The sequence below is a fragment of the Glycine soja genome, chromosome 15 (assembly GCF_004193775.1).
Source record: "Glycine soja cultivar W05 chromosome 15, ASM419377v2, whole genome shotgun sequence".
NCBI classification, from domain to species: Eukaryota; Viridiplantae; Streptophyta; class Magnoliopsida; order Fabales; family Fabaceae; genus Glycine; species Glycine soja.
This window is the reverse complement of record NC_041016.1, coordinates 26794271-26813809: the sequence shown is the minus strand read 5'-3', so window position 1 is coordinate 26813809 and position 19539 is coordinate 26794271. Positions and strand designations below refer to the sequence as shown.

The following is a 19539-nucleotide window of genomic DNA, read 5'->3' as shown; positions in this document are numbered from 1 at the left end:
ATTGAAAATATGGCTGCAAGTGACATTGCTATTTTGAGAGATAGAGCTCACATTCCTACTAAAAAGAGTTTATTGGAGCTAACCTCCCAAGATGCATTGTTTGCACAAAATAAGTTGTTGTCTAAGCAACTTGAGGCATTGACTAAAACACTAAGTAAGCTGTCAACTCAAATTCACTCTGCACATACTTCACATGCTTCTATTTTGCAGGTTGTAAGATGTACAATCGTGGGGGAGCTCATGAATCTGGATGTTGTAGATGATAAGGAAGAAGAGACACCAATAAAAGAGAAAGAAAAAGAAAGAATAAAAGAAGAAGAAAAAGAAAAAGAAAAAAAGTTGAAAAATGAAAAACAAAAAGAGAAAGTTGTTGATGATGAGATGAGGAGAGGCAAGAGTGAGGCAAACACTGAAAAGAAGAAGGATACTACTCCAAATGAAGGCAAGGAAGTACCTTATCCTTTGGTACCTTCCCAGAAAGAGAAAGAAAGACATTTGACCAGATTTCTTGATATCTTCAAGAAACTGGAAATTACTTTATCCTTTGGAGAAGCACTTCAACAAATGCACCTCTATGCCAAATTTTTAAAAGATATGCTGACAAAGAAGAACTGGTACATCCATAGTGATAGAATTGTGGTGGAAGGCAATTGCAGTGTTGTGATTCAACGCATTCTTCCACCTAAGCACAAAGATCCTGGAGTTGTCACGATACTGTGTTCCATTGGTGAGGTTGTTGTAGGAAAAGCTCCCATAGACCTGGGAGCTAATATCAACTTAATGCCTCTCTCCATATGCCGACGACTTGGAGATATAGAAATAATACCTACGCGCATGACTCTCCAGTTAGCTGATCGCTCCATCACAAGACCGTATGGAGTGATTGAAGATGTTTTGGTGAAGGTGAAGCACCTTATATTTCCAGCTGATTTTGTGGTGATAGACATAGAAGAGGATGTTGATATTCCTCTCATTCTTGGTCGCCCATTCATGTCTACTGCAAGATGTGTAGTAGATATGGGAAAGAAGATGTTGCAAATGGGCATAGAAGATCAGAAAATCAGCTTTGATCTATTTCATGAAGATAAAGAGCCACCTGACCGAAATGTCTGTTTTAAAGTTTATGTGATGGAGGAAAGAATACCTGAGAAGAAGGTCCTTGAAGTTGGAACTTTATTGGATCCTGGATAACAGGATGATGCGTCAAGCTAGTGACGTTAAAGAAGTGCTTACTGGGAGGCAACCCAGCTTTTCTTTCCCTTCTCTATCTTCATTTTTATTTCTTGCATGTAGTTAGGACATCTTGCTTGTGATTGTGATTTATTTCAGCTTGTGTAGTAATGAACAAAAAGGGTTTTTAAATTATGTATGAAGAGATAAGTAGAAAATGACTTAGAAAAATTTTCAGATTGCTTATCTGCTAAGCGCCATCGCTTCACGCGCTAAGCTAAGCTTGCTCGCGCTAAGCTCAAAGACCGTTGTTTGATTGGCTGAATGGTTCAGCTAAGCACACATCGCTGGGCTAAGCCCAACATCTTCACTGTAAGTTGCACCTTAAGCAGTGGGCTTAGCATGGATGATGCGCTAAGCGCCACTTCCTCTCTGTGAAAATTCATTATAGTTGCACTAAGCGCGTCATCCTACGCTAAGCCCCAGATTCATTCTGTAAGTTGAGCTTTCAAGCTGGGCTTAGCAGGAAAGGATGCGCTAAGTGCCAACATCGTTCTGTTTTGAAATCATTGGAAGTGCGCTTAGCACATGTAGTGGTGCTAAGCCTGAATCACTCACTGTAAGTTGAAGCTTGATGTTACGCTAAGCCTCGCATCTCAGGCTAAGCACATATTGCAGAAAGAATTTTGGTGTTGCAGAAAGCGCTAAGCGCAGCCTGCCGCGCTAAGCCCTAAATGCTTACGGGATTTTACAACTTCAAGTTGGGCTTAGCACGAGGCTAGGCTAAGCGCTAGTGTTTTAAACTCAAATGTCATATTGGCATGCTAAGAGCAGCTGCGCGCTAAGCACCTCATACATATTTCAGTTTTTAAAATTCAAAGGTAGAGGCACTTGGGTTGCTACCTTTGCACCCAAACCTCTGCATCCTCTCATCTTTGAGCATTCTTTTACTTTCTGCTATGTTTTTACTGCTTCTCTGCATCATCTTTGCTTCATTTCAAAGACAATCCAAGTAAGTTAGCACATTTCTATTTTTACTTTTCATGCTTCAAACCTTAGGATAGTTGATTTATGGTTTTCGTTACTAGTATTGTTGTTAAGTTAAGTTACTTAGTTTTAGGGTTAGGTATTTTAGGACTTTAGGTAGTTTAGAAGCCCATTAGGGGCAATATGGCTGAAAGGGGTGAAAACCCCTGTGTGTATCTCTGGGAATTTCGACGAACACGCTAAGCGCACTTGTTGCACTTAGCCTGTTCATCGTAACTGTTAAATTTTTTAGGATTTCTGATGATCGCACTAAGCGGACCATGTCGCGCTAAGCGCGTTCATCATGGCTGTTGAACCAAAACGATGCAGACGCTAAGCGCGCCTGTGCACTAAGTGTCAATAGTATACTAAGATACTCACAGTAGTTCAGGCGCTAAGCCCAGCTTGCTGAGCTAAGCGCCACTTAGGTTTTGTTTCTTTACCTTTGTAATAAGGCTAAGCGCCTTTGTGCACTAAGCCCTTGTTGCGTGTCGAGCTAAGCACCCTACTGCGCTAAGCTCAACTCCCTCATTGTCTTTTAAGTTTTTGTAGTCAGGCTAAGCGCACTTTGTGCGCTAAGCCTGAATGTCTTTATGTTGAGGTTGAGCTAAGCTCCACTCCTCTACTGTTTTGAAAATTGTAGACTTAGGCTAAGCGCAGCTGGGCGCTGCGCTAAGTGCCCAGACAAAATTTCAGTTTTATTTTTCTATTTTTGTGAAAATAACTTGTACTAATCTCGTGTCTTTTGTCTTATATTTTGCAAATGGCATCACAGAAAAAAAAGTCCCTTGCTTTTTCATCTTCTCAGATCAGATATGATAGACACAAATTTTCTTCCCCTGAAGCATGGGATCGTTACACAAACAATATCTTCGACAGAAAGATCATACCTGAAAGGAATGTGCAATTGTCGTTCAATGACTTTGAGGAATTTCAAAGGGAGTTAAACAGGAGGAACTGGCATAAGAAGATCGCAAATTTGGTAGAGGGAAATATAGATGTGGCACTTGTAAAGGAGTTTTAGGCAAAAGCTTATGATCCTGAAGCCAAGTCACCAAAATAGGTTAAAGTTAAGGGGCAATGGATTCCATTTGACTCAGCTGCCCTCAACTCTTTTTTGGAAACACCAATGGTTATAGAGTAAGGAGAAAGTCTTCCAGCATATGCAAGATTTTTTTTGCTAAGGCCAAATCAGCAAGAGTTAGCAGCCTGCTGTTAGACAAGTGGCCTCAGATATCTTAAGAAGGGGGGGTTGAATTAAGATATCCCAAACTACTTCCCCAATTAAAAATTTATTTCACTTTCTTTTCAAGTTATAGATTCCCTTAACAATGAACTTCTTAAATATTAATTCAAATAAAACAATTTGAATATGAATGTAAAGCAATAATAAACAAAGGAGATTAAGGGAAGAGAAAGTGCAAACTCAGATTTATACTGGTTCGGCCACACCCTTGTGCCTACGTCCAGTCCCCAAGCAACCCCCTTGAGAGTTCCACAATCTTGTAAATTCCTTTTACAAGTTCTAAACACACAAGGACAATCCTTCCTTTGTGTTTAGAATTCCTTTACAACAAGAGACCCACGGTCTCTTAATCCCTTAGAGAATGAGTAGAAGAAGAAGAATGAATCTCTCTAGAAAGAGATGGATTTTACAGATTGAGCGCTCAAATAATTCCTTAATGAATTGCAATTGAATTGGCCAAGGAATCTTTAAGAGGATAAAACAATTTTGCTCTTTTAGAGAATTAACACTTGTTGTTCTGAAAAACTCTGACAAAATCGTGTCTCAAGTCACACATATATAGGCCTATGATAGCCATTCAATAACCACATAAAAAGATGTGACTGTTGAGAATGTTTTCTGAAAAACTCCTCTGGTAATCGATTACAATAAGTGTGTAATCGATTACACTCTTTAAAATTTGAATTAAAACGTTCAGAAACTGCTGGTAATCGATTACCATATATGTGTAATCGATTACACAGTGCAAATTTTGAATTCAAATTTTAATAGCTGTTGTAAATCAGTTTTGGCCACTGGTAATCGATTACATCCTCTGGTAATCGATTACCAGAGAGTAAATTTGTTGATAAAGACTTTTTTTAACTTAAAATTCTTGGCCAAACCTTTTGCGATTTCAATAGGAATTCCCTTCCTATTTAATATCCTTTCTAAAACTCTATAGACTGTCTTGATTATCCATCTTGAATATCTCTAATTGCTTTGTCTTGAGTAAATCTTTGAGAAGCATATGATTCATGTAATCCTTTGGCATCATCAAAACTTTCAGCTTGATCCTTTGTCTACACCTGCTTGTGTATCCCAGGCAAGGGATTTGAATTGAATTCAAACGAACTACCTTTGAAGATTTTAAGGAAAAACTTGACTACTCTTGCTCAAACTTGGAGTGTCTTTTCTTTTTCTAACTTGGCCCCCACCTCTCATACTTTTGACATCAATTTAGATAGGGCCAAGTTAGTATATGCACTCATACAGAAGATGGATATGAATCTTGGATCCTTCATTTCTAGTCAGATTAAACTCATGGCCCAACACGACTCCTCAAGGCTCGGCTTTCCTGCCCTAATCACTGCTTTATGTAAAGCCCGGGGAGTCCACTCTGATCCCTTGACCCATGAGAGATTAAGTCCTACCATTAATTTGACATATATTAAGAAAAACTGCTGGAACCTAGATGACCTCTCAGTTACTTTCAAATGGCCCCGCAAGGCCAGGGGGAAGAGGTCTGAGGCTCCCCCATCTTCTGAGGTTCCTCATTCCTCATCTCCAACACCAATTCCATCTGTCCCATCTGCATCCACATCTGTTTTCCCAGCTCCTATATCTGTAAGACCATCAGATTTTATTTTTACACCACAGATGTTGCACTCCATGCTTAGAGCATCCACAGGGGGCAGTCCATTATCATGCAAAGCCTTCAGGGCTTGGGCTTGCCCTCCATTATGAGCATGGGGGATTTTGATGCTCAGGTGGCCTAGCCAAGAGACCAACCCTCTTCTTCTAGAGGGGGTGGGGCATCTGCAGCCCAGGAGCCTAATATTGAGGAGCCACCAGCACCAGCACCAGTAGCAGAGGGGGAGGATGAGCTCACCCCACATGAGCCCTTTTATTTTGATGCAGATACACACATGGCTCAAGAAGAGGGTACCCCCACAGATCAGATTGATCGAGGCCGTACCCGAATCAAATAAACATGAAAATGCAGTAACTAGGAAGTGATCCTAGGTCGTTTCCCAACGAGCAGTGACAAACCAAATGTTCATAATATACTTGCAGTAACAGTAACGATTGGGGGGGGTTTGGTTGTTTGGTAATTAAAGAGCAGAACAAGTAAACTGGAATACGAAACTACTAATATTAAAAACGGGTTGTTTCCTCTGATTCAGAAGCCATTCTCTTATCCTGGTTTATGGAGAATTCTTCCCTAACAGTCAACCACTTAATCCAACCCTATTTCAATTTACTAAGCGAAAATCAACTTAGGGTTTTCAATACGTGATTAGGCACCACATACACCAGTTAGCCCTTCGTCCATTAAGCATGAACGCAAGTTAGGCTCAGAGGCAATTAATCGAACATGAAGCGTGCACTGATTAATGTTCACGAAATTGGGATAACTGGTGAAGGGAAAACTGCCAGGAAACCACATTACAAGCGAAACCTCAAAGAGAGTTGGGCTTCGTCCTCAAAAGGAAACAACACCAGAAAATCTAGCCTTCCATGGATTCAAACAGAAAACGCAAATGAAACATTAAACAGAAACGTAAATGAACAGAATCGTAAATGAACAGAAACGTAAATGAAAATAGAAGAAGAAGGAAGAACGAAACTGTAATTAGAAGCAGAAAACGTAAAATTGCATTACGTGAACAGTAGCATCAAGCAGAAAAACGAAAACCCTAAAACAAAAGCTCTGAATAATGAATAGCATAACAGAATACCCTGCACGAATCCCAAGGCAGCTATTTAAAAAGAGTCACTCAAAGTCACTCGGCCCTATTACAATACTCCGGCCCAAAACGAAATAAACACTGAACAACATAAAATAAAATTGCGAAATTTCCTAATTAGAAATTAACTAAGGTAAGCGTTGCTTTATTTGCCCTCTTCAAGTCCACAACCAAAATCCGGATTAAGCCCAATGTTTCATTAATTCCTGAAATTAGATTAAAAACATCAAATTAGCTAAATGAGCCCAAATAATAAAACTGCCTAATTAATTGACAATTAAGACCAATCAATAATTAAAATGGTGCAAAAAGGGTTTAGAAAATAGAAGAAAATGATGGCACATCAAAACCCCCCATACTTAGCCTTTTGCACTCCTGGGCAAAATGAAACAAAGAACAAAATCCAAGGATATCAAAGGGAGACAAACAAAAACATTCACATATTTCTCAATGAACATCAAGGAATGAAAGGAATGGGTAACATCTAACATAAGGAGATCCAAAAAGTCAAGACATTCATGAAAATCATCCAAGCAACCCAATCATGGCAAAATAGTTAATCAGCTCAAGAATGAAAAGTGATAAAGCCTCACAAGATATACACTCTATCTCTCAAGTGTCTAGGCTACTATTTACCCTCAAAGCACCCATGAAAGCAAACACCACATAAACTTGGCAAGATTCTAAAATTGACAATCAACCCATAAACACAAGCACATGAGGATCAAAAGGTCTTTTAAGGTTGTAATGGGGCCAAGGACAAGGTATGGAAAAATATGGAATAAGTGGCTAAATCCCAAAGGGATAGAGGAGCAATGGGGAATAAGTGCATATTAAGAAAAAATAAGAAAATAAAAAGAAGATAAAATTTAAACATGAAGAGTAGAACCAAGAGTTTCATCATTCTTATGCCATTTAAGATCTTATTCACTCAACTTTATTGCTTTTCTTTTTTTTTTTCGAAATTTTATTTTTTTCGAATTTTTTTTTTTTTTACTCTATAGCCTTTGAGAAACAACATTTCATTCAGCATGTCCAACATTTAACCAATATACAATGTACATCAAGTATGGCCCAAAATACATCATGAAGCATAGCCAACAAAACAAATTGTCCAATGAAACAAAAAACCCCCACACTTATTCCCAAAACAATTCCAAAGCTCCAAAATTCCTTAAGGATATGGTGATATCATGGTTTTTCACTTAAGGCTTGTAGTGAGCTTCAAAACAAGGAAAGGGAAACAAGGCTCAAAAGGGCTATCAAAGGAATTAATTCAAGGTAAGTCCATTTGGCTAGAAGCTTATAAGAACAAAATTGCCTCAATCATTTTCAAATATGCATGTGAATTAGGACGCATCAACAAGAATCAAGCCAAGGCTATTGTGCAAGCAATCAATGGGGCAAAACACACCAAATGATTATGATGATGGATGGCTCAAATTCTCACAAAGGTAAACTCATCACTTTCAAATTGAGCTTTCAAAACTATCATGACATGTAGAGAAGAATCAAGGATTTCAAGTCACAAAATGTCAAGAACTTTTATTTTCAAAACAATTACCCATTTCTTGAACATCCTATAATTCAAAGAAAAACATGCAAATCCGTACGTGCACACAAAATTGACCCAAAATATTAAGCTAAAAATCCGACGAAACTAACAAAATTAACAAATTAACACAACTAACAAATTAACAAAACCAACAAAACTAGCAAAACCAAAGAACACTCCCCCCCCCCCATACTTAAACAACACATTGTCCTCAATGTAGCACAATTAAAAGATTAAAAACAATTAAATCATCAAAAAGAATCGGACAAGTGTAATAAAAGCAAGGAAGGAGATAGGAAAAGAAAAACTCCCTAAGTCATGGTGGAGGAAGAGTAGGGTGGAGTAAGGAAGTCTCTTCCACCACTACATCCACTAAAGAAGGGTTCGTGAGGAATGGCTTAAGTCAATGTCCGTTGACCTTGAAGCTCTTGTTTGTGGAGTCGCTTTTGATCTCAACTGTACCATAAGGAAAAACATTAGTAACAACAAAAGGACCAATCCACTTAGACCTCAACTTACCACTCATGAGTCCAAGCCTAGAATTATACAATAATACTTTTTGCCCAACCACGAAGTCTTTTTTAACTATCATGCTATCATGGAACTTCTTGGTCTTTTCTTTGTAGAACTTGGCGTTCTCGTAGGCTTCTAGGCGGATTTCATCTAACTCACTCAGTTGCAACTTTCTTTCCTCACCAGCTTGGTCCATAGAGAAGTTGCAAGTCTTCACTGCCCAGTAAGCTTTGTGCTCAATTTCCACTGGAAGATGACATGCCTTTCCAAAGACAACCTGATAAGGATACATTCCTATGGGTGCTTTGTAGGCAGTCCGATGTGCCCAGAGAGCATCATCAAGCCTGGTACTCCAATCTTTCCTGCTTGGCTACACAATCTTCTCTAAAATTCGCTTGATTTCTCGGTTAGAAATTTCTTCATGTCCATTGGTCTGGGGGTGGTATGGTGTGGATACCCTGTGTACCACCCCGTACTTTTTAAGCAGGGCATGCATTGTCCTGTTGCAAAAATGGGTTCCTTGATCACTAACAATTGCTTTAGGTACTCCAAACCTGCAAAACAGATTAGACCTGACAAAGTCTGCGACAACTTTAGCATCATTAGTTCTAGTGGGCTTGGCTTCCACCTATTTTGAAACATAGTCAACTGCAAGGAGAATGTAAACATAACCAAAAGAGACAGGAAAAGGACCCATGAAATCTATACCCCAGACATCAAACACCTCACAGAATAGCATAGGTTGCTGAGGCATTTGTTGTCGCCATGTAAGTGTATTTCCTGCTCTCTGACACTGCTCACAAGTGCTGCAGATCTTCCACGCATCTTTAAAGATGGTGGGCCAATAAAAACCACAATCAAGCACTTTGCGAGCTGTCCTTTGAACACCCAGATGACCTCCCGGTGCGGAAGAATGACAGAACTGCAGGACTGAGTCAGTCTCATGATCTGGAATGCACCGTCTAATGACCTGATCACTGCACAATTTCCACAAGTAGGGGTCATCCCAAATAAAATGCTTAGCATCACTTTTAATTTTATCCTTTTGGGCCTTAGATGCTAAGGGAGGAAAAACAGAGGCAACTAAATAATTGACAATGTTAGCAAACCAGGGAGTAGAAAGAGAGTTAGAAATACTATACAATATATACAAATGATCATCCGGGAAATCATCCCGAATAGGTGAATCTGCATCAAAGACACGTTCGATCCGACTCAGATGATCAGCAACTAGATTTTGTGCTCCACTCCTATCACGGATCTCCAAGTCAAACTCTTGGAGCCAGAGCATCCATCGGATCAACCTAGGCTTAGAATCAGCCTTCTTCAACAAGTACTTTAGAGCTGCATGGTCAGTATAAACAATAATGCGAGTACCAAGCAAATAAGATCGAAATTTTTCAAGAGCAAAAACTATGGCTATAAGCTCTTTCTCAGTAGTAGTATAATTTGCTTGGGCAGCATCTAAAGTCCTAGAAGCATAATATATCACCCTGGGCAATTTATCAATTTTCTGAGCAAGGACAGCCCCCAATGCATAATTTGATGCATCACACATAAGCTCAAAAGGGGCTGTCCAATCGGGTGCCTGGATGATGGGGGTGGTAGTCAACGCTCTTTTGAGGCAATCAAAAGCCTCTTTGCATCTGTCATTAAAGTCAAACTCCACCTCCTTTCGCAACAAGTTGGACAGTGGAAGGGCTACTTTGCTAAAATCCCTTATAAAGCGCCTGTAGAATCCTGCATGACCAAGAAAAGATCGCACCTCTCGCACACAAGAGGGGTAAGGCAATTGTGAAATAACAGAAATTTTTGCAGGATCTACTTCAATACCCTTATTGGAAATAATGTGGCCTAAAACTATACCTTGCTCAACCATAAAATGACATTTTTCAAAATTTAGAACAAGGTTAGTTTCAATGCATCTATTCAAAACTTTTTCCAAACTATTCAAACAACCATCAAAAGAGGATCCATATACAGTGAAATCATCCATAAACACCTCTATGCAATTTTCTAAAAAATCACTGAAAATACTAATCATGCACCGCTGGAAGGTACCAGGGGCATTGCACAGGCCGAAAGGCATCCTCCTATAAGCAAAAGTGCCGAAGGGGCAGGTGAATGTGGTCTTTTCCTAATCCTCAAGAGCAATAGTAATTTGCATATAACCAGAAAAACCATCAAGGAAACAGTAGTGAGATTTACCTGCCAGGCGTTCAAGCATCTGGTCAATGAATGGCAAGGGAAAATGGTCCTTTTTGGTAACCTGGTTCAGCCTCCTATAGTCAATGCAGACTCTCCAACTGTTCTGCACCCGAGTAGGAATCAGCTCCTCCTTCTTATTTCTGATCACTGTGAGGCCAGTCTTCTTCGGGACTACCTGGACGGGACTCACCCATTGGCTATCGGAGATAGGATAAATTATTCCAGCTTGCAAAAGCTTGGTTATCTCCTTCTTCACTACATCAAGAATCACCGGGTTGAGTCTTATCTGTGGTTGTCTTACTGGTTTAGCTCCATCCTCTAAATTTATTCGATGCATACATGTGGATGGGCTAATACCAGGAATGTCCGCCAGGGTCCAGCCTATAGCCTTCTTATGCTTCTTGAGAACTGACAACAACTTCTCCTCTTGCTCATCAGCAAGGGAGGAAGATATAATCACTGGAAAACTCTTGCTATCATCCAAGTAAGCGTATTTTAAATTTGATGGCAGAGGCTTCAATTCTGGTGTGGTCGGCTGGACAGTGGTAGAAGGAGATGGTTTCTCAGCCTTTACCTCATAAAGAAAGTCAGAGGTATGTGTACTTCCTGAAACATGGTTAGTCCTATCTGACTCTATAAAATCAATCTCGAGAGGTAAAACACCACCACCATACATGCAATCAATATCACTCTCAGATTCACTCTCAGCTTCAAATTCAGACATATGATCAAGTACAATTTCAGACTCAATGCATGAAGAGTGAGAGGCATGCAGATTAGAATAAAGATCAGTCATGTATTCATCAACAACATGGTCAATTATTTCAGCACGAAATACAGAAAGATCTTCAGATGGGTATTTCATAGCATCCAGAATATTAAAATGAACAGTTATGTCACCAAATTCCATAGACAGTGTGCCTGCATAAACATCTATCTTAGTTCTAGCAGTTTTCATAAAGGGTCTGCCTAGAATGATGGGAACTGATCCTTGAGAAAATCCATCTTCCATATTCAAGATATAAAAATCAACAGGGAAAATCAGTTCACCAACTCTAACTAAGACATCTTCTATGAAACCAACAGGATAGGCAACACTTCTATTAGCTAAATGAATTACCACATCAGTTGACTGCAAGGGACCTAGAGATAGAGAATTAAAAATCGACAGAGGCATAACACTAACAGAGGCTCCTAAATCTAGCATGGCATTGTCAAACTTACTATTCCCTATAATACAAGGTATGCTGAATGTACCTGGATCTTTGCATTTTTCAAGAATTTGAGGAACAGATTTACCAATCAATGCGGAGACATTTCTGCCCATGCTAATTCGTTCACTTCCTTTAAGCTTCCGCTTATTAGTGCACAGCTCCTTCAAGAATTTGGCATATCTTGGAATTTGCTTTATTGCATCCAACAGAGGTATGTTTACCTCTACTTTTCTAAACGTTTCCAAGATCTCTTTCTCTGCCTCTTCCATTTTTTTGTTGGAAACTGCTCTTGGAGGGAATGGAAGAGGAGGAATGTGCTGCTTCTGCAAATCAGAATTACCTGTGGAAGAAGATTCACCTGCACAGAAATTGTTAGGTAAATTTTTGTCATCACCTTTTTATGGAATAGAGTGAAGTTTGGCAGGTTCATTTGCAGATGAGGAAGGTGCTACGGGTTGAGGTCCTTGACATTGCTTTCCCGACCTCAATGAAATGGCACTGACATTTTTGGGATTTTGGACAGCTTGAGAAGGCAGCTTGTCAGAATTCTGGGACTGTTGTTGATTCAATTGGGTAGCCAATTGTCCCATCTGATTGGTTAAGCTCTGAATGGAGGCTCTGGTCTCTTGCTGAAACTGCATGTTCTGCATAGTCATTTGCCTCACAAGTTCTTCGAGGGAAGGTTGTGGAGGGGCCTCAACTGTTGGCTGTTTCTGGGGTTGTTGTTGTTGTTGGATTGGTGGAGGAATGTATGGTCTGCTTGGGCCAGCAGCATTTTGGAAGGAAGGAGCAGGCTGTTGTTGTTGTTGCTGAGGGCCGGACCATCTGAGGTTAGGGTGATTCCTCCATCCAGGGTTATATCTGTTGCTGGAGAGGTCATAATTGTTCTGCTGTGGTTGATTTTGCTGCTGAGGTTGAGGAGGTCTATTGTAAATATTTGCAGCATAAGCTTCAGGCTGCTCAATTGCTCCAGGTTGCTGCATGGAAGGGCAAAGGTCTGTATGGTGGTCAGCAGAGGAGCACAAACCACAAACCCTTGCGACAGGTACAGATTTCTGATTCAAGGCCAGCTGGGTTACCAAGTTAACCAATGCATCCAGTTTGCCTTCAAGTTTCTTAGTTTCAGATGATGCAGATGGGTTTGTAGCTACCTCATGCACTCCTCTAATGACTATGGCATCATTTCTGGCGCTAAACTGCTGGGAGTTGGAGGCCATCTTTTCAATTAAATTTCTGGCTTCAGCAGGAGTCATGTCTCCAAGGGCTCCACCACTGGCAGCATCTATCATACTTCTCTCCATATTACTGAGTCCTTCATAAAAATATTGGAGAAGAAGTTGTTCTGAAATCTGATGGTGGGGGCAACTGGCACATAGTTTCTTAAATCTCTCCCAGTACTCATACAGACTCTCTCCACTGAGTTGTCTAATACCTGAGATATCCTTCCTGATGGCTGTGGTCCTGGAAGCGGGGAAAAATTTTTCTAAGAATACTCTCTTAAGGTCATCCCAGCTCGTGATGGACCTTGGAGCAAGGTAATACAGCCAGTCCTTTGCCACTCCCTCTAATGAATGAGGAAAAGCCTTCAGAAATATGTGATCCTCTTGGACATCTAGGGGTTTCATGGTGGAGTAGACAATGTGAAATTCTTTCAAATGTTTGTGCGGGTCTTCACCTGCAAGGCATTGAAACTTTGGAAGCAAATGAATCAGTCCAGTTTTAAGAACATATGGGACATCCTCATCAGGGTATTGGATGCACAAGCTTTCGTAGGTGAAATCAGGTGCATCCATTTCCCTTAGAGTCCTCTCACGAGGTGGAGGTTGTGCCATGTTCTCAGAATGTGCAAAATCAGAATGCTCAGAATCAGAATGCTCAAAATTATAATGCTCAAGATCAGGATGTTCAAAATCACCAATAACAGAATGCACAGATTCACCAGTTATGGAATGCTCAGAATGATCAAAAGGTATAAAATGATGCCTAACTAATCTATGAAATGTCCTATCTATCTCAGGATCAAAGGGTTGTAAGTCAAATGGATTGCCTCTAGTCATACACTACATTCAGCATGCACACAACTAGTTGCCTTGTCATGTAAATAAAGGTGTAGGTTTGAACTACAGCTACCTGCAAATGATATCCAAATGACTTGAAATTTTGTGAGCAACCCTATAAAATGATGAGAAGATAGCACAAAAAATTTCAGACAAAAATTCAAAGTCTAACTATGAAAGCTAAAAATGGTAGGTTAAGAAAAATAAGTGAATAAAACTTGAAAAATAAAAAACTTTTGACAGAATTGCTTTTTTTTTGGATGATGGAGACCTCAGCCGGCCATAGGCCGGCTACCACGGCGTAGGAAATTTTTTTCTACCCCAAATGCATATATAATAATTGCGATTCTGATAACCGGAGCAAAAGTTATGGCCGTTTGAAGTTTTGACAAACACAATTTGCTAGTTTTTTGGAACTTTCAAATCTGACCAAACTAAAGGCTCTAGCTATTTTTCTCACAAAATATAGATTAAAAGAAGTTACCAAAAAAAAATTCAGCCAAAAATAACAACCCTAGCTACTAAAACAAAAAATCTCAAATAATTCAACATGGGTGGTCGCTAAAATCTGTCTCTAATTGATTTCTACTACTACTCTGTTTTTGCCGCAAGCACAATCTTCACAGCAAAACACCCGAGACTGAAACAGGGGAAACGCTTAATGGAAAAACTGAAACAGAATACCAGGACACTAAACAACACTAACACACATACTAACACAATACTAACAATTAAGCATAAAACACGAAAGGATTAAACACACAACACTAGCTAGCTATTATGAACCTTTGGACACTGCTCCCCGGCAACGGCGCCAAATTTGATCGAGGCCGTACCCGAATCAAATAAACATGAAAATGCAGTAACTAGGAAGTGATCCTAGGTCGTTTCCCAACGAGCAGTGACAAACCAAATGTTCATAATATACTTGCAGTAACAGTAACGATTGGGGGGGGGGTTTGGTTGTTTGGTAATTAAAGAGCAGAACAAGTAAACTGGAATACGAAACTACTAATATTAAAAACGGGTTGTTTCCTCTGATTCAGAAGCCATTCTCTTATCCTGGTTTATGGAGAATTCGTCCCTAACAGTCAACCACTTAATCCAACCCTATTTCAATTTACTAAGCGAAAATCAACTTAGGGTTTTCAATACGTGATTAGGCACCACATACACCAGTTAGCCCTTCGTCCATTAAGCATGAACGCAAGTTAGGCTCAGAGGCAATTAATCGAACATGAAGCATGCACTGATTAATGTTCACGAAATTGGGATAACTGGTGAAGGGAAAACTGCCAGGAAACCACATTACAAGCGAAACCTCAAAGAGAGTTGGGCTTCGTCCTCAAAAGGAAACAACACCAGAAAATCTAGCCTTCCATGGATTCAAACAGAAAACGCAAATGAAACATTAAACAGAAACGTAAATGAACAGAATCGTAAATGAACAGAAACGTAAATGAAAATAGAAGAAGAAGCAAGAACGAAACTGTAATTAGAAGCAGAAAACGTAAAATTGCATTACGTGAACAGTAGCATCAAGCAGAAAAACGAAAACCCTAAAACAAAAGCTCTGAATAATGAATAGCATAACAGAATACCCTGCACGAATCCCAAGGCAGCTATTTAAAAAGAGTCACTCAAAGTCACTCGGTCCTATTACAATACTCCGGCCCAAAACGAAATAAACACTGAACAACATAAAATAAAATTGCGAAATTTCCTAATTAGAAATTAACTAAGGTAAGCGCTGCTTTATTTGGCCTCTTCAAGTCCACAACCAAAATCCGGATTAAGCCCAATGTTTCATTAATTCCTGAAATTAGATTAAAAACATCAAATTAGCTAAATGAGCCCAAATAATAAAACTGCCTAATTAATTGACAATTAAGACCAATCAATAATTAAAATGGTGCAAAAAGGGTTTAAAAAATAGAAGAAAATGATGGCACATCACAGATACCTGAGCCATCCTCTACACCTGCTCTTGAGGAGACCCATCCATCTACACCAGTTGTGGAGCCTGAGTAGCCTATTCAGGATTCATCAGCAACTCCAACACTAGATTTGAATGAAGACCAGCCACAAGAGGAGCAGGACGTTTAACTTTTTGCATTCTGAACACTTTAGTTTATTTTTAGTTATTTTATGATTTATGTCATTTAAATTTCAACTTTTATGTTTCAGTTCTTTAAATTTCAGTATTTAAATTTTAGTAGTGTAGTTGTTTGTTTGCTTGTACAAAAAACTTGATTGAACAGTGAATTGGTTGAACTTTGTATGCAGTGGCTTGTTTGGTATGAAATGAGTGTTTGAAAATGATTTGATTGAGCAAATGTATGAATTGAATGGATTGGGATGATTAGATGATTATTTCGATCAAGTTTGCAGTCTTTAGAAGAGAATGGGCATGTGATTGGAAGTATGTCTAAAAATGTTAGTTGGTTGTCAGATTGATTGTGAAGGAATACATTAACTGTATCCCGGTGAGAGTGTGATCCTTAAATTTAGAGAGAAACGACTATCATTATTATTGATTTTTGCGTGAATCTCTGAAGTATGGACTGGATGCATGAATTTGAGGATGATGAAGGCCATGTTTGATTGTGAATAGCCACTTAGCCAAAAAGTTGACCATATGTTAGAATGAATTATCCCTTGCACCTAGTTTGAGCTTAATGAATTTATTGATTGATTGAACCTGGAGCCTATTCAGTTGTATCTTCTGCTACCTTATTTTAGGTTGTAGGAGAGCATCATCCACAGAAGCTGGGTTCAAAGAAAATTTGTCCCAAATTTGGGGGAGGCACTGGGTAAGAATAGAAATGGTCAAAGAAAATCGTATACACACATTGTTTATGTAAATAATGTTTTCTATGTTAAAAAAAAACTATAAGTACAAATGAAATTAATAAGTGTTTATGCTGCAAAATAATGAATGAAAGCTAAGTGCCTAAATAAAGGGCTAGTATGGGGCAGGAATGAATGAAAGAGGTGAAGGTTTATTTATGGATGAATGCTCTCCTAGAACCTAAGCTTTTGAATCCTAGAAAAACCATGATTTGTTGGAAGCCTAACCCCATTACAAGCCTAGAAAGTCCTTCGGATTCAATTTTGTGTGTTCATTGTTGTATGGTATGAGATGAAATGCAAAGGTTGGAACTTGTTTTGGTTGTTTATGATGGAATAAGCCTAAAACACTTGAGCTTAAGTGAAACAATGACTGTGAGGTTTTGGTTGAGGATCCTTCCTTGATTTCTGTCATGCTTACTAGCTTATGTTGGATCAAGTGGCCTCGGAATAATTAAGAAGGGGGGGTTGAATTATTTATTAACAAACCTTTACTAATTAAAAATCTATCCTTCTTAATATTACCAAAAGTAAAAGCAATAATTAAAGTGCACAGCGGAAATTAGAAGAGTATGGAAGAAGAAGACAAACACAAGAGATTTATACTGGTTCGGCAACAACCCGTGCCTACATCCAGTCCTCAAGCGACATGCGATCCTTGAGATTTCTTTTCAACCTTGTAAAATCCTTTACAAGCAAAGATCCACAAGGGATGTGCACTCCCTTGTTCTCTTTGAACAACCTAGTGGATGTACCCTCCACTAGAACAAATCCACAAGAGATGTACCATCTCTTGTTCTCTGTCACAACAACCCAAGTAGATGTACCCTTTACTTGTACCACAAAGGATGTACCCTCCAATGTGTTAAGACAAAGTTCTTAGGCGGTTAGTCCTTCGAAACTTTGTGAAGGGGAAAACAAAAGAATTCTCAGGCGGTTAGTCCTTTGAAATATTTTGTTTATGGGAAAGGGAAGAATCAAAAGAATTCTCAGAATGTGTCGTTTTGAATTCTTTGACAAGGAAGAAGGGAGACACAAAAGAATTCAGGCGGTTAGTCCTTCGTTCTTTTGGAAAAGGGAGAAGAGAGACACAAAAAGAATTTAGGCAGTTATTCCTTGGCAAATTCTTTTTGGCAAAGAGAGAAGGGAATGAAAACGATGAATAGCACAAGTTTTTGAACAAAGAACTTTTCTTGGAAGAAAAAGTTTTGAACAAAAACTTTTAGAAAGAAAGATGAAGAGAAGATGAAACCAGAAAGTTATGAAAGAAATGAAAGAAGATGTTGAAAGATAGATTGAAAGATAGAATGATTGAAAGAGATGATAGATATGAATTTTTTTTGTTTCATGCCAAGGTCACATATTTATAGTTTCTTGATGACTCAAGTCAAAACTTGTAACTCTTGGAAATTCCGTTAAAAACTAATCACTTAAAAAGATATGACTTTTGAAAGAATCTTCAAAAACAAGTCACTTGAAGAAATGTGACTTTTGGAAATGAATTTTTCGAAAACAGTCACTGGTAATTGATTACCATAAAGGTGTAATCGATTACACATCAACAGATGTGACTCTTCATTTTGAATTTTGAAAATCTCAACGTTTTAAAACCACTTTTAATCGATTACTATAATCTGGTAGTCGATTACCAGAGAGTAAAACTCTTTGGTAATGATTTTGTGAAAACTTCTTGTGTTACTCAATGTTTTGAAAAACTTTTTAATACTTATCTTGATTAAGTCTTGTCTTGATTCTTGAATCTTTGAGTCTTGAATCTAGATCTTGATTATTCTTGAATCTTGAATCCTGAATCTTCTTGATGAAAATTTTTCTTGAATCTTTCTCTTGATTCTTGAATTGTTCTTGACTCAATCTTGAAATCATTCTCATGGGCTTTTTGTCATCATCTTTGTTATCATCAAAACACCTTGAATCAATCTTGATTCATCATCATGAAGCAATGAAATTTGCTTCTACAATCTCCCCCTTTTTGATGATGACAACTCTAAAATCAAGAAACACAAACACACATTTTTCCTAGTCGATCACTCACTTAAATTCTCCGCCTTTTTTTTTGAGTTTATGCTTCACTTGAAATTAAGTTAATTACTTATGTGAGTTCTTGATTTAATCCCTATTTCTCTCCCTCTTTGGCATCAACAAAAAGCCAAAGTGTGTAACAAGTATAAGACAAACATATACTATTAATCATTCACAAGGCATACATTGAAGAATATAAACCAATCATGAAGCAAGAAACATGAATAGATCAAATATATAAAAACCACATAGTCATATAACATAATTCATAATTGTTCAATCAAACCATGCAAATAAAGAAATACTAAATTGTTCAAATGTCATAATAATATAGATCATTTAGATAAGTCACTAGCATCTAGTAGTCCTAATTCTCTTCTAATAGTGTAGAAAGAATCTTTGTTTAGTGGTTTTGTGATGATGTCTGCAAGTTGATTTTTTGTATCTACAAATTCTAAGACAACATCACCTTTTAAGACATGATCTCTAATAAAATGATGCCTAATTTCTATATGCTTGGTTCTAGAGTGAAGGACTGGATTTTTAGATATGTTTATGGAACTTGTGTTATCACATTTTATGGGAATGTGATCTAATACAATTCCATAATCAGATAGTTGTTGTTTCATCCATAGAACCTGTGCACAACAACTACCAGCAGAAATGTATTCTGCTTCTGTTATGGACAATGCTACACTATTTTGCTTCTTGCTATTCCAAGAAACAAGAGCAGAACCTATGAATTGACATGTTCCACTAGTGCTTTTCCTATCTGTTTTTGATCCAGCAAAATTTGAATCTGAGTAGCCTACTAAATTGCATAAAGAATTCTTAGGGTACCATAATCCTAAGTTAACTGTTCCTAATAGATATCTTATGATTCTTTTTACTGCCATTAGATGTGAGTACCTTGGATTTGATTGAAATCTTG

At 38.4% G+C, this 19539-nt stretch overlaps 1 protein-coding gene and 1 non-coding gene across 2 annotated transcripts; both read left to right on the top strand.

Annotated features, from left to right (window-relative positions):
• The first annotated feature begins 594 nt into the window (after positions 1 to 594).
• Positions 595 to 1191, top strand: LOC114386025. Its single transcript, XM_028346037.1, has one exon. The coding sequence runs from the start codon at positions 595 to 597 to the stop codon at positions 1189 to 1191; it is 597 nt and encodes a 198-aa protein (XP_028201838.1).
• Positions 1192 to 13008: 11817 nt separating this feature from the next.
• On the top strand, positions 13009 to 13115 carry LOC114388854. Its single transcript, XR_003661644.1, has one exon. It is a non-coding gene; the product is annotated as a small nucleolar RNA R71 (small nucleolar RNA).
• The last annotated feature ends 6424 nt before the right edge of the window (positions 13116 to 19539 follow it).